At 38.2% G+C, this 12,151-nt stretch overlaps 1 protein-coding gene across 3 annotated transcripts in view; it reads left to right on the top strand.

Annotated features, from left to right (window-relative positions):
* The window catches only part of SNAPC1 (small nuclear RNA activating complex polypeptide 1), a 33,887-nt gene extending 21,983 nt beyond the window's left edge, over positions 1-11,904 (top strand). For 2 of the 3 annotated variants that reach the window (XM_009249139.4, XM_063715587.1), the window contains 2 exons: positions 8,282-8,377; positions 10,408-11,904. In XM_009249139.4, coding sequence (XP_009247414.2) covers positions 8,282-8,377; positions 10,408-10,442 — 131 coding nt within the window. In that variant the 3' untranslated portion in view covers positions 10,443-11,904. Of the gene's footprint in view, positions 1-3,364; positions 8,232-8,281; positions 8,378-10,407 lie in introns of those variants that run through there. The other variant, XM_054530718.2, reaches the window with a different exon arrangement.
* Positions 11,905-12,151: the final 247 nt, after the last annotated feature.

Consider the following 12,151-nt stretch of genomic DNA (forward strand, 5'->3'; position numbering starts at 1 on the left):
AGGTTTTGTGAGCCGTGTTTCTGTCACAACTACTCAGCTCTACCATTGTAATGTGAAAGTAGCTATAGATAATACCAACACACATTAGTGTGGTCGTAGTCCAGTAAAACTGTATAAAAGCAGGTGGTTGGTCACATTTGGTCCAGGGGCCATAGTTTGTTAACTCCTGCCCTAGATAAAATAGAAGATTATTTCTTTAATCTTAAAAGTGTGTGTGTGCACTTGTGTATTAGATTACAAACTGCCTCATGTTCAATGGTAATATGCAAGAAGTATCACAGTTTTGTTTAACATTGCTCTTAAAGAGCTAGTCAGTGTAATTAGATAGGAGAGTGAAGGGAGATGTGACATCAGAAAGAGAGCCTAGAAAATTATCATGATATGTGAATGATTTTACGCCTAAAAATATTCTAAAGAGAATTTGCCGAAAAATAATTAGGAACAAAAATTTAGGAAGGTAAGGGTTACCACTGTAGACCTTACAAAGATTAAAAGGTGACCAAGGCAAAATTATAAATAATTTTATGCCGGTAAGTTAGGTAGCTTAAATAAAATGAATAAATTTATTAAGAGGCACAAGTTTCCAGGCTGGGCACGGTGGCTCATGCTTGTAATCACAGCACTTTGGGAGGCCGAGGCAGGTGGATCACCTGAGGTCGGGAGTTCGAGACCAGCCTGGCCAACATGGAGAATCCCCGTCTTTACTAAAAATACAAAACTAGCTGGGCTTGGTGGCACATGCATGTAATCCCAGCTACTTGGGAGACTGAGGCAGAAGAATTGCTTGAACCCGGGAGGCGGAGGTTGCGGTGAGCCAAGATCGCACCAAGTTGGAGCCTTTGCGCTCCAACCTGGGCAACAAGAGGGAAACTCTGTCTCAAAAAAAAAAAAGAGAGAGAGAGACACAAGTTTCAAAAACTGACGGAAGAAATCTGAATAGTCTAATGTCTACTGAGACCCCAAAATATCTGAGACAGGTCTCAGTTGATTTAGAAGTTTATTTTGCCTGGGTTAAGGATGTGCCTGTGATACAACCTCAGGAAGTCCTGAGACATGTGCCCAGTGTGGTTGGGATACAGTTTGCTTTTATACATTTTAGGGAGATATGACACATCATCAATATGTGTAAGTTGTACATTGGTTTGGTCTGGTAAGGCAACAAGTGGGGGCTTCCAGGTTAGAAGTAGGTAAGACAAAAAGTTGCATTGCATTTTTTGAGTCTTTGATGGCCTTCCACGTAATACAAATAATACGCAATTTACTCTGGCTCAATGAATCTGCATTTTCACATAAGCAGTAAGGGAGAGGAAGCAATCAGATATGCATTTGTCTTAGGTGAGCCTCAGAGGGATCACTTTGAATAGAATGGGAGGCTGGTTTGCCCTAAGCAGTTCCCAGCTTGACTTTTCCCTTTAGCTTAGTGATTTTGGGGTCCCAAGATTTATTTTCCTCTCACACTGCTAAAGAAATTAAATTCCCAGGCTTCTCTGGAAATTTTAGCAAACATTTAAGAAAGGAGTGATCTAGATTCTTTCAGAAAATACAAGAGGGAACACTTTGCAGCTTACTGACATTGCAAGAATAAAGACCAATATCCCTTATCTTATCCAAAAAAAAATTCAAAATGGATTATGGACCTAAATTTGAAACCTAAATTATAAAACTTTTGAAAAAATATGGAGGAGAAAAATGTTTGTGTTCTTGGGTTGGGCAAGATTTTTAAATACATGACACAAAAACACAAGCAAATCATGAAACAAAAAAAAAAATTGATAAATTGGCATTCTCAAAGTTACAATTTTTGTCTTCAGAAGACACTGTTAAGAAGATGAGAAGATAAGCCACAGACTGGGAGAAAATTTTTGCAAACTACTTCCCTGATAAAGGTCTTGTATCCAAAATAGTAATATATAAAGAAGTCTAACTCAATAAATATACAGCCCACCCAATGAAGAAATGGCTAAAACATTTCACCAAAGAAAAGATATGGATGGCAAATAATCATATGAAAAGATGCTCAGCATCTTTAGTTACTAGAGAAATGAAAATTAAGACCACAGTGACATTCCACTAAACCCGGAATGGCAACAACAAAAAGAACCCCACAAAGCAAAACAAAAATTGTAATGAAAAAAGCTGTTGAGGATTTGGAACAAGAGGAACCTGCGTCTTTCCTGGTGTGAATCCAGAATGATGTGGTTACTTTAGAAAACTCCTAGTTTTTAAAAGGTAAATGTGCTTACCATCTGACCCAGAAATACTATTCCTTGGTATTTACTCAAGAGAAATGAACACTTAATGTTCACACAGAAATGTGTATGCAAAAGTTTATGTGGCTTTATTCATAATTGCAAGAACTGCAAACAGCCTAAAAATCCTTCCACTGCTGATTGGATAAACTGTGGCATATCCATACAATGAAATACAACCCAGCAATAAAAGAGCTATCATACATGTAACAACATAGATGAATCTGAATTCAGTGTGCTCTGTGAAAGCAGACAGACGCAAAAGGCTGTATACTCTGTGATTCTATTTATATGACATTCTGGAAAAGGCAAATCTGTAGGGACAGAAAACATATTTGGTTGCTAGGGACTTAGGGGTAGGGGAAGGTATTGAATGCAAAGTGGCACAGAGAAACTTTTGGGGTGATGGAAATCTATATTTTCGTTGCAGTGGTAGATTGCACAGCCATGCATTTGTCCAAACTTCTCTGTACAGCAAAAATGGGTGAATTTTATTGTATGTTAATAATACTTCAGTAAACCTGACTGGTGGCCAAACACGAACAAAAAGAGAAGACATAAGGAAAAGATTGTTTAGTTTGATTATATTTCAGAAATTAACTTCTGGTAAATTAAAATTTTTTTTCTGAAAAGAAAATGTTCAGCTGAATTAAATTTAAAGGAGTTTAATTGAGCAGTGAACGTTTCGAGTATCGCACAACCCCCAGAATCACAGCAGATTCAGAGACTCCAGTGCAGCCACGTGGTGGAAGATTTATAGCCAACAAAAGGGAAATGAGGTACAGAAATCGGAAGTGAGGTACAGAACAGCTGGATTGGTTACAGCTGTGCATTTGCCTTATTTGAACACAGTTTGAAGGCTCAGCAGTGTATGAATGGTTGAAGTACTGCCGCTGGGATTGGCCAAGACTCAGCTATTGTTCAGGCACATACTCCTAAATTTGGTTTTCAATCTTGTCTACCTATTAAGCTAGATTGCAGTTTGTCCACAAGGACTCAAATATAGAAGTACAGAGTCCTTCTCAGGCCGTATTTAGTTCACTTTAACAGAAGTACCAAAGATATTTAGGTTTAGAAACCCTCACAAGCACTTTTTATTAATTGCCTTCATGTAGGCACAGCAACAAGATAAGCCGGCCAAGCTGCTTTCTTGAAGACCTGAAAAAATTTTTTTAATGTGATTGAGGAACAAAGGAGGAACAAGAACAAAATGGGAAAAGAAAGAAGTTAAATGAAATGAACTTTCATCTTGAATGTGTGACAGGTGTGATTTATGATATCACCAATCATATCTTAATTAGTTCCTGAAAACAACTGCTTTGTAAATTCTGAAACTAACTTAAGGACAGGCTCTATAGTACATCTGAGATTTGTTAATGAATTTTCTCAGGGTGTTAGGGAGGATTTACCCATGAGAAAGAATAAAGTATTATAAAATGTGATCTGAATTCAGATCTCCATCATGGCTTAACTAATCCAGCTAAGGTATTGTAAATACTCTGAAGCAGAAGTAGTTACCTGAATAGTAAAGACCCAAATGCTTACTTTGTAGCTTCTCATTAATCAAACGTTCATTTCCATACAGTGGAAAGGTATTTTTGATTTTACAGTTTTTCAAAAAGAGGAGCCTTCAGTTCCATAAAAGGCAAAAGATCTTACAAATCCATTTGCACATATGATACTGTTAAAATTTCTAATTTTAAAAGAGCTCTTATAAATGAATAAGAAAAGGGCCACCACCCAGTAGATAAATAGCTTAGTACGTGAACAGGCAATAACAAATGCAGGCAGGCAGTCAGTGCATATAGGAAATAATTGAATTTCATTTATAATTAAAGATACATAAATTAAAACATGATTTTTATGTTATTTGATAAAGATGAAAGATAATACCCATTGATAATGAAAGTGTGAGGAAATAAAATCTCAGTTTAAGTGGGAGAGTAAATTGGCACATTCTTTTCATAGAGCAATTTAGAATCATGTCAAAATTTTAAATGTACATGCCTTTTAGAATTGCTAGGAATTTATTCTGTACAAATCATAAATATAAAAGGAAATTCATTGCAGGATTATTTGAAATGGCAAACTAAACAACTCATATGTATAATGGGTAAATAAAATTATTTTCAGTCCATACAAAGGAATACTTTGCAGTTACTAAAAAGCTAGGGAGGCTGGGCACGGTGGCTGACGCCTGTAGTCCCAGCACTTTGGGAGGCCGAGGCAGGCAGATCACAAGGTCAGGAGTTCAAGACCAGCCTGGCCAGCTGGCCAATATGGTGAAACCCCGCCTCTACTAAAAATACAAAAATTAGCTGGGTGTGGTGGCGGGTGCCTGTAGTCCCAGCTACTTGGGAGTCTGAGGCAGGAGAATCGCTTGAACCCAGGAGACGGAGGTTGCAGTGAGCCGAGATAGCGCCACTGCTCTTCAGCCTGGGTGACAGAGCAAGACTCCGTCTCAAAAAAAAAAAAAAAGGCTAGGGAAAGCTCTGTATTATGAAAGTATATCCAAAATATGTCAACTAAAAATAAAACACAGCATTATCTATACATTTCATAGTGAAAAGGCTTTTTAAAAAAGAGTATGATCTCGTTTCTATTAATAAAAAAAAATACATACATACACACATGAACATAATATATAGCACTGAAGAAATCTAGACGTGTATGAAGTATTACCAGTGGTTAATTTTCAAGGATAGTATGAGAAACTATCCATAAATGTCTGTAATGTTTGGATTTTATATAACTATGTGTTACTTTACTAATCAGTAGAAATCCAAAAACCTTTTTACAAATAAGGTAAACATAATTTCATAGACTCAGACAAGTAGAGGGGCTGGTGTGAAAAAGGCAAAGTAGCTGGGAAGTATAGAGTGAGGGGTCCATTTAGGCTGGATTGTAAAGGGGGTATGTTGGGGAGTTAAATGTTAAAAGTGCTGGAAAAATAGGTTGAGGATTGTATTGTGACCAGGCCTTAAATGTGGAATCAACAAGTTTACACTTCAGTTAGTAGGCAGACGGGGAATCAACTGAAACTTTTGAGCAAGAAAGTGGCATGCCCAAAGTTTTCCTTGAAAATCAGTCTGGGAGTAGAATGGTAGGTAGCTGAGAACAAACTGAAAATAGGAACACTAAGTAGAGGGCTGTTGCGGTAGTTCAGATTTAGGAGTAATGAGCGTGTGCCACATGGTTGTAGGAATTAGAGAAGCAAGGCTAACAGACATAAGAGCCAAATACGGAGACTAGTGGAGAGGGGTGAGACAAGAATGCTTAATGTCTGAGCACCTGGGAGGATATTTGTGTCCTTGCTGGAGAAATATGATGACACAATAAAGATTTCACTGGGGGGAGAATTCGCTTCAGTCCGCCTTTCCAGACTGATTTCTGTAATAATTAATTGGTGTATTAATGAGTGCTCAGTATATTGATGGAATTTACTTAAGCTTGTGTTATTTAAGCTTCAATTATGTGCTCACCATTCCTGGAATATAACATGCATGTTGATAGGACATCAGTAATACCAGTGCTATGATGGATGAAGATGACAGCAACTACTATTTATGAGACACTTTTTTTTGAGATGGAGTGTTGCTCTGTCACCCAGGCTGGAGTGCAGTGGCACGATCTCGGCTCACTGCAACCTCCACCTCCTGGGTTCAAGCGATTCTCCTGCCTCAGCCTCCCCAGTAGCTGCGATTACAGGCGCTCGCCACCATGCCTGGCTGATTTTTGTATTTTTAGTAGAGATGGGGTCTTACCATGTTGGCCAGGTTGGTCTCGAACTCCTGGCCTCAAATAATCCACCCACCTCAGCCTCCCAAAATGCTGAGATTACAGGCGCAAGCCACCGCACCCGGCTGTGTAACACTTTTTATCTGACAAACTTTTTCTCACATGTCCAAGGCCTTCTAGATAATACATAGCAGAACTGAGACTGGAATGAGTCTGTCTGAATCCAAGCCTGATTCAGTAGTCATACTGTGCTACCTCCCAGGTCACTGGAGGTGTGGATCTGGAGCTCAGATTAGACATACACTTAAGTAAATTTGTTGTTAGTTGTATTCTAGCTGCCTGACTAGTAATCATTTGTTTGAATAATCAGTAATGGTCTGTTACTGATCATTGCACCCCACACATTTAGCTTTGAGCATAGTAAAACTGCCCACCTGAGACCTTCTAGGGAGTTAGTTTTATGGATAATTGAGGTTAATGATTACAATGTTGAAATTTACTTTTTTGTTCGCTCCCAAGATGGAGTCTTGCTCTGTCGCCCAGAGCTGGAGTGCAGTGGTGCGATCTCGGCTCACTGCAACCTCCGCCTCCTGGATTCAAGCAATTCTCCTGCCTCAGTCTCCTGGGTAGCTGGGATTACAGGCACCCACCACCATGCCCAGCTAATTTTTGTATTTTTAGTAGAAGCAGGGTTTCACCATGTTGGCCAGACTGGTCCTGAACTCCTGACCTTGTGATCCACCCCCCTCAGCCTCCCAAAGTGCTGGGATTACAGGCGTGAGCCACCACCCCCAGCCAAAATTTGCTTTTTAAAAATTTAATTATTTTTGGCTATCTTTCTCAAATATATTGCATTCTCTTTTATATGTTTCCTTTTTTCTACATTTATCATTTTTGTAATTATAAATATATTAAAGTCAAATATATTTTATGCTCTTATTTTCTGGAACACTGTATCCTTAACATAATTTAATTTTCTCCTGACAAGTCACGGTCACCATCATAAGGATTATGTTACTGGGTTTTATAATGTAATGATTCTATCAAGAAATAGGCCGGGTGCGGTGGCTCACACCTGTAATCCCAGCAGTTTGGGAGGTCGAGGCAGGTGGATCACTTGAGGTCAGGAGTTTGAAACCAGCCTGGCCAGCATGGTGGAACCCCCATCTCTACTACAAATACAGAAATTAGCTGGGCGTGATGGCATGCACCTGTAGTCCCAGCTTCTCAGGAGGCTGAGGCATGAGAATCATTTAAGCCTGGGAGGCAGAGGTTGCAGTGAGCTGAGATTACGCCACTATACTCCAGCCTGGGCTACAGAGAGAGACTGTCTCAAAAAAAAAAATAGCTTAAGTGTGGGGCAGTTTATACTAAATGGCTTCATGCCGCAGTGCTTTGTTCGTATGTCTTTTTTTTTTTTTTTTTTTAAAACATAGTGTTTCTGTTACACTTATTGTAGTGAACGTCTTTCTGTTCTTAGTGTGCAGGCTCAGGAGGCAGAGGCAGGAGAATTGCTTGAACCCAGGAGGCAGAGGTTGCAATGAGCCAAGATCGCGCCACTGCACTGCAGCCTGGGTGACAGAGTGAGACTCCATTAAAAAAAAAAAAAAAATAGCAAGATATATCAAATGATAAAAGTGTTGGGGCAAAGAAAAACAGCATAAAAAACAGTCACTGTGTATGGGGGTTGCTTTTGGGACATGGAAATTGTGTGCTAAATGGTACTTGATATGACAATGGTATCTGATAAATTTGGTTGGGATACTTCTTCAGGTAACAGAAGGTTGATGTAGAGAACCTCTAGTGTTTTTGAAAATGGAAAGTCAATCGCAAACTATGACTAGAGGAATATATCTTGTAGAGCATATGTGGTGAGAAAAGAAAGTATGTTCACATCCAAAAGTAAGGCTGTTAAACTCAAAAATTACATTTGTAATTAATTTAATAAAGTTGAAGTAACATATGTGATTATTCTTTGATGGCTGCAGATATATAACCCCTGTCATGTGTGATAAAGATTAAATATGGTATTTGTGTTTGGCTAATTTTGTTTATTCCTTTTTTCTCTGTTTTCTCTAGTGGAAGAACTAGAGACTATTTTCACAGTATAAATACAAATATGTTAGTATTTGAAAAAATATAGGTATTCTAGAATGCATATTTCTGTTTACCATTACAGTTTCAGTTTTTACATGTCTAATTTTTATGCTGTAATAATGAGTTTTTGTAAAATGTTTTCTCAAAGATTATAATATTCTTTGCTTTCATATAAATCATTTTCTAAATATTTCTAGGTAATGTGCAGAATATACACAAGGAAGATAAACCTTTAAGTCAGAGTATGCCTGTAATTACAGAAGAAGAAGAGAATGAAAGTTTGAGTGGAACAGGTACAGATAAAATTTTGTCAAACTAGTCAAGTAAACTAACTTATACTCGTAGAGCATCAAGGTTTAGAACCCTTGAGGAACATGACAGTTTGCTGTGTGTTCTTGTGATCCTTTCATCTTTGACCCATTGGAGCATTTCAGTATTAGTCATATCATTAATGACATCTCAAAGTCAGGGATAATACAATAAATGAATGGTATGGATACCCATTAGGTATCTTATCAGTTTCATCTTTGTAGAGATGTCTCTGTCAGACCTCTGACCTGCTTTCATCTGGACAGTGTTTCAGTACTTCTAATCCTGACTGCTGCTCTCTTCCAGGAATTTGTTTTATTTTTTTTCATGAGACAGGGTCTTGCTGGGTTGCCCAGGCTGGAGTGCGGTGATTCGATCACAGTGACTTACTACAGCTTCGACCTCCCCGGCTCAGGCTATCCTCCCCTCCCGCCTCAGCCTCTTGAGTCGCTGGGACTGAAGGCACATGCCACCATGCCTGGCTAATTTTTGTATTTTTTGTAGAGACAGGGTCTCACTGTGTTGCCTAGGCTGGTCTCAAACTCCTGGGCTCTAGTGATCCACTTGCCTCAGCCTTCCAAAGTGCTGGGATTATAGGCATGAGCCACCGTGCCTGGCTTAGGAATTTGTTTTCATCTTAATTTTTTTTTTTTTACTTGTCTTTTCTCTTTTTCTTTTTCTGCCATTTCCCTTTTGTGTTTCACTGGTGGGGAATATTTTTTTTTCTTTTCTTTTCTTTTTTTCTTTTTTTTTTTGAGACAGAGTCTTGCTCTGTCACCCAGGCTGGAGTGCAATGGCGTGATCTCAGCTCACTGCAAACACCATCTCCCGGGTTCAAGTGATTCTCCTGCCTCAACCTCCCAAGTAGCTGGGATTACAGGCACCCACCATCATGCCCGGCTCATTTTTGTATTTTTGTAGAGATGGGGTTTCACCGTGTTGGCCAGGCTGGTCTTGAACTCCTGACCTTAAGTGATCTGCTTGCTTTGGCTTCCCAAAGTGCTGGGATTACAGGCGGGAGCCACTGCACCCGGCCGGAATATTTCTTTTTGCCACATCTTTTATAATTTTCATGTTTTTGTGTTTTCTATTACTTTCTTTGCTTTTAATGATCAGTAACCTTTAGGTTCGTGCTGTTTCTAGATGGACAATTATTCGAGTGTTGGTTCTGGCATCTCCTGTGGTAGCCAGAATGATGTGTGGTACTAGTGTTTTGGGTTACATTTCTAGGTTTAATTGAAATGAAATTGAAATCTTAGTCATTTTCTTCTTCTTAGTACTGGCCTAAATACCTTTGAGATCTAGCACCCTGGGTTCATATAATTATAGGGAGGGTGTACCCATATGAAACAACTTCACAGTAACTTATTATTAATTAGGATTTAGAATGACTAAGGGCCACTATCTCAATAGATTGATATTGCAATAGGATTGAGATCTTACTATCTCAATGGAGGTAGTATTTTTTGTTGTTATGTGTTTTTTTGTTTGTTTGTTTGTTTGTTTGAGATGGAGTCTCGCTCTGTCGTCCAGGCTGGAGTGCAGTGGCACGATCTTGGCTCACTGCAACCTCCACCTCCTGTGTTCAAGCAATTCTCCTGTTTCAGCCTCCTGAGTAGCTGGGACTATAGACACGTGCCACCACGCCCGGCTCATTTTTTGTATTTATTTTAGTAGAGACGGGGTTTCACCATGTTAGCCAGGATGGTCTTGATCCCCTGACCTCATGATTCACCCACCTTAGCCTCCCAAAGTGCTGGGATTACAGGCGTGAGCCACTGCACCTGGCTGATAGTATGTTTTAAACTGGTATATCATTTTGAAGAGAAAATTCTTGAATATGTCAGGTTTAAGATTTTTTTGTTGTGTCTTTGCTGTGAGGGTATTCTTATTGTGTTGTACCAGTTAGACATCTATGTAGTTGAAATGTATATTATCAATTAGATGTTATCATGTAAGTGTCAGTTGTTTTTTATTTTTAGATCTGACTGACTTTTAAACTTTATGTCTTTAGAGTTCACTGCATCCAAGAAGAGGAGAAAACACTGAACAAAGAGCCTGGTGTAGTTTTTAATTTTGAGTTTTCTGACAGAAGAAAAGATTGGTATTTTGTGTATTGAACAGCAAGACTGCCAGTATTAAAAAGAATCCTTCTGGGAAACTGTAGGTTATTTCTTGGAAATTGCAATACACAGTTCTAGAATAAAAGTACAAAAAATTAGAATAAGAATTCTTTAACATTTTCTTTAATGATTTGCATAAATGGAGATAAAACTTGTATTTAGTATGTAATAGAAAAAATTCTGTTATTTGCAGATTGTTACTATTTCCTATAACGTTTTGTGATACTATACTGTCCTAATACAGTCTGGTAATACTATTCTATTTTATTTAAAATATTTTTTATTGAAATATTAATGTTTATTACATGCAAATAACTATTTTGTATCTACAGTCTGATAATGGATTTTTTATTTTGTATATTTATTCTATTTTGTATATTGTTAAGTGCAATAAAGCTTTTGCCTTGTTTTATTTTTTAATACATAAAACTTACATTCTCATAACGTGATTGATAACTTAGGAAGTTCACAATGTATTTTCTACTTCTGCAATTAAATATTCTTTAGTGCTTGTTTATTATTATTATTAAATACTAATTTAAGTACTAACTTAAGTACTTAAATACTAATGTATGAAGTATTTAAGTACTTTAAGTACTTTCTAATAAAATCTTTAAGAATAATAATGTAAATTTCAGAATGTGTCTCTGGTACAGAATAGTTGATATTCACAGAAAAAAAAAATCTATACTTCATGAATATGCCGCTCTGTTAATTTCTTGTTCCAAACACTTTAATAGAGATTGCTTGAGCCATGTTGTTTGAATGGCTGCCAATAGCAGACCATATCCCTATCATGTTGTTGGCTCAACTGTTTTTTTTTTTTTCCCCCTAATAGAGACGGGGTATTGCTATGTTGCTCAGGCTGGTCTTGAACTCCTGGCCTCAAGCTATCCTCCTGCCTCAGCCTCCCAAAGTACTGGGATTATAGGTGTGAGCTGCTGCACCCAGCTTTAACCTGTTTCACAGTTGATATACTTCATGCTGTTTTCCAGCATGGTATTATAAGGGATTTAAAGTTTGGGTTGCATGCCTGTAATCCCAGCATTTTGGGAGGCCGAGGCGGGCAGATCACGAGATCAGGAGATTGAGACCATCCTGACTAACACAGTGAAACCCTGTCTCTAATAAAAATACAAAAAATTAGCCAGGCGTGGTGGCGGGCGCCTGTAATCCGAGCTACTCGGGAGGCTGAGGCAGGAGAATGGTGTGTGAGCCGAGATCGCGCCACTGCACTCCAGCCTGGGCAACAGAGTGAGACTTTGTCTCAAAAAAAAAAAAAAAAAAAAAAAGTTTGGGTTGAAGATCAAATTTGTGATATCTCTATATCTAATCTTTAAAAATCAGAATGCTAATGCTGACCCAAATAAAATTTTCATTTATTAGCATTCATGCAGTCACAATTGTTTCCTTTGACTTCAAATATGTTTGGTCATAGAGGGGGCAGTTTTCATAATGTGGACATTGGGTGGAGCATCTTGGATTTAAACATTCTGGGGTTGGGGTGTAGATCCATTATTGGCCCCACTTGATATACTAGGTTGTTTGCCAGAACTTGTCTGACTGTTAAAAGTTTATAGACATTGTACAGCTAACACACTGAGTTGTCCTCTCTTTTTTCATAACTGTACTTAT

The sequence above is a fragment of the Pongo abelii genome, chromosome 15 (assembly GCF_028885655.2).
Source record: "Pongo abelii isolate AG06213 chromosome 15, NHGRI_mPonAbe1-v2.0_pri, whole genome shotgun sequence".
In the NCBI taxonomy this organism is placed as follows: Eukaryota; Metazoa; Chordata; class Mammalia; order Primates; family Hominidae; genus Pongo; species Pongo abelii.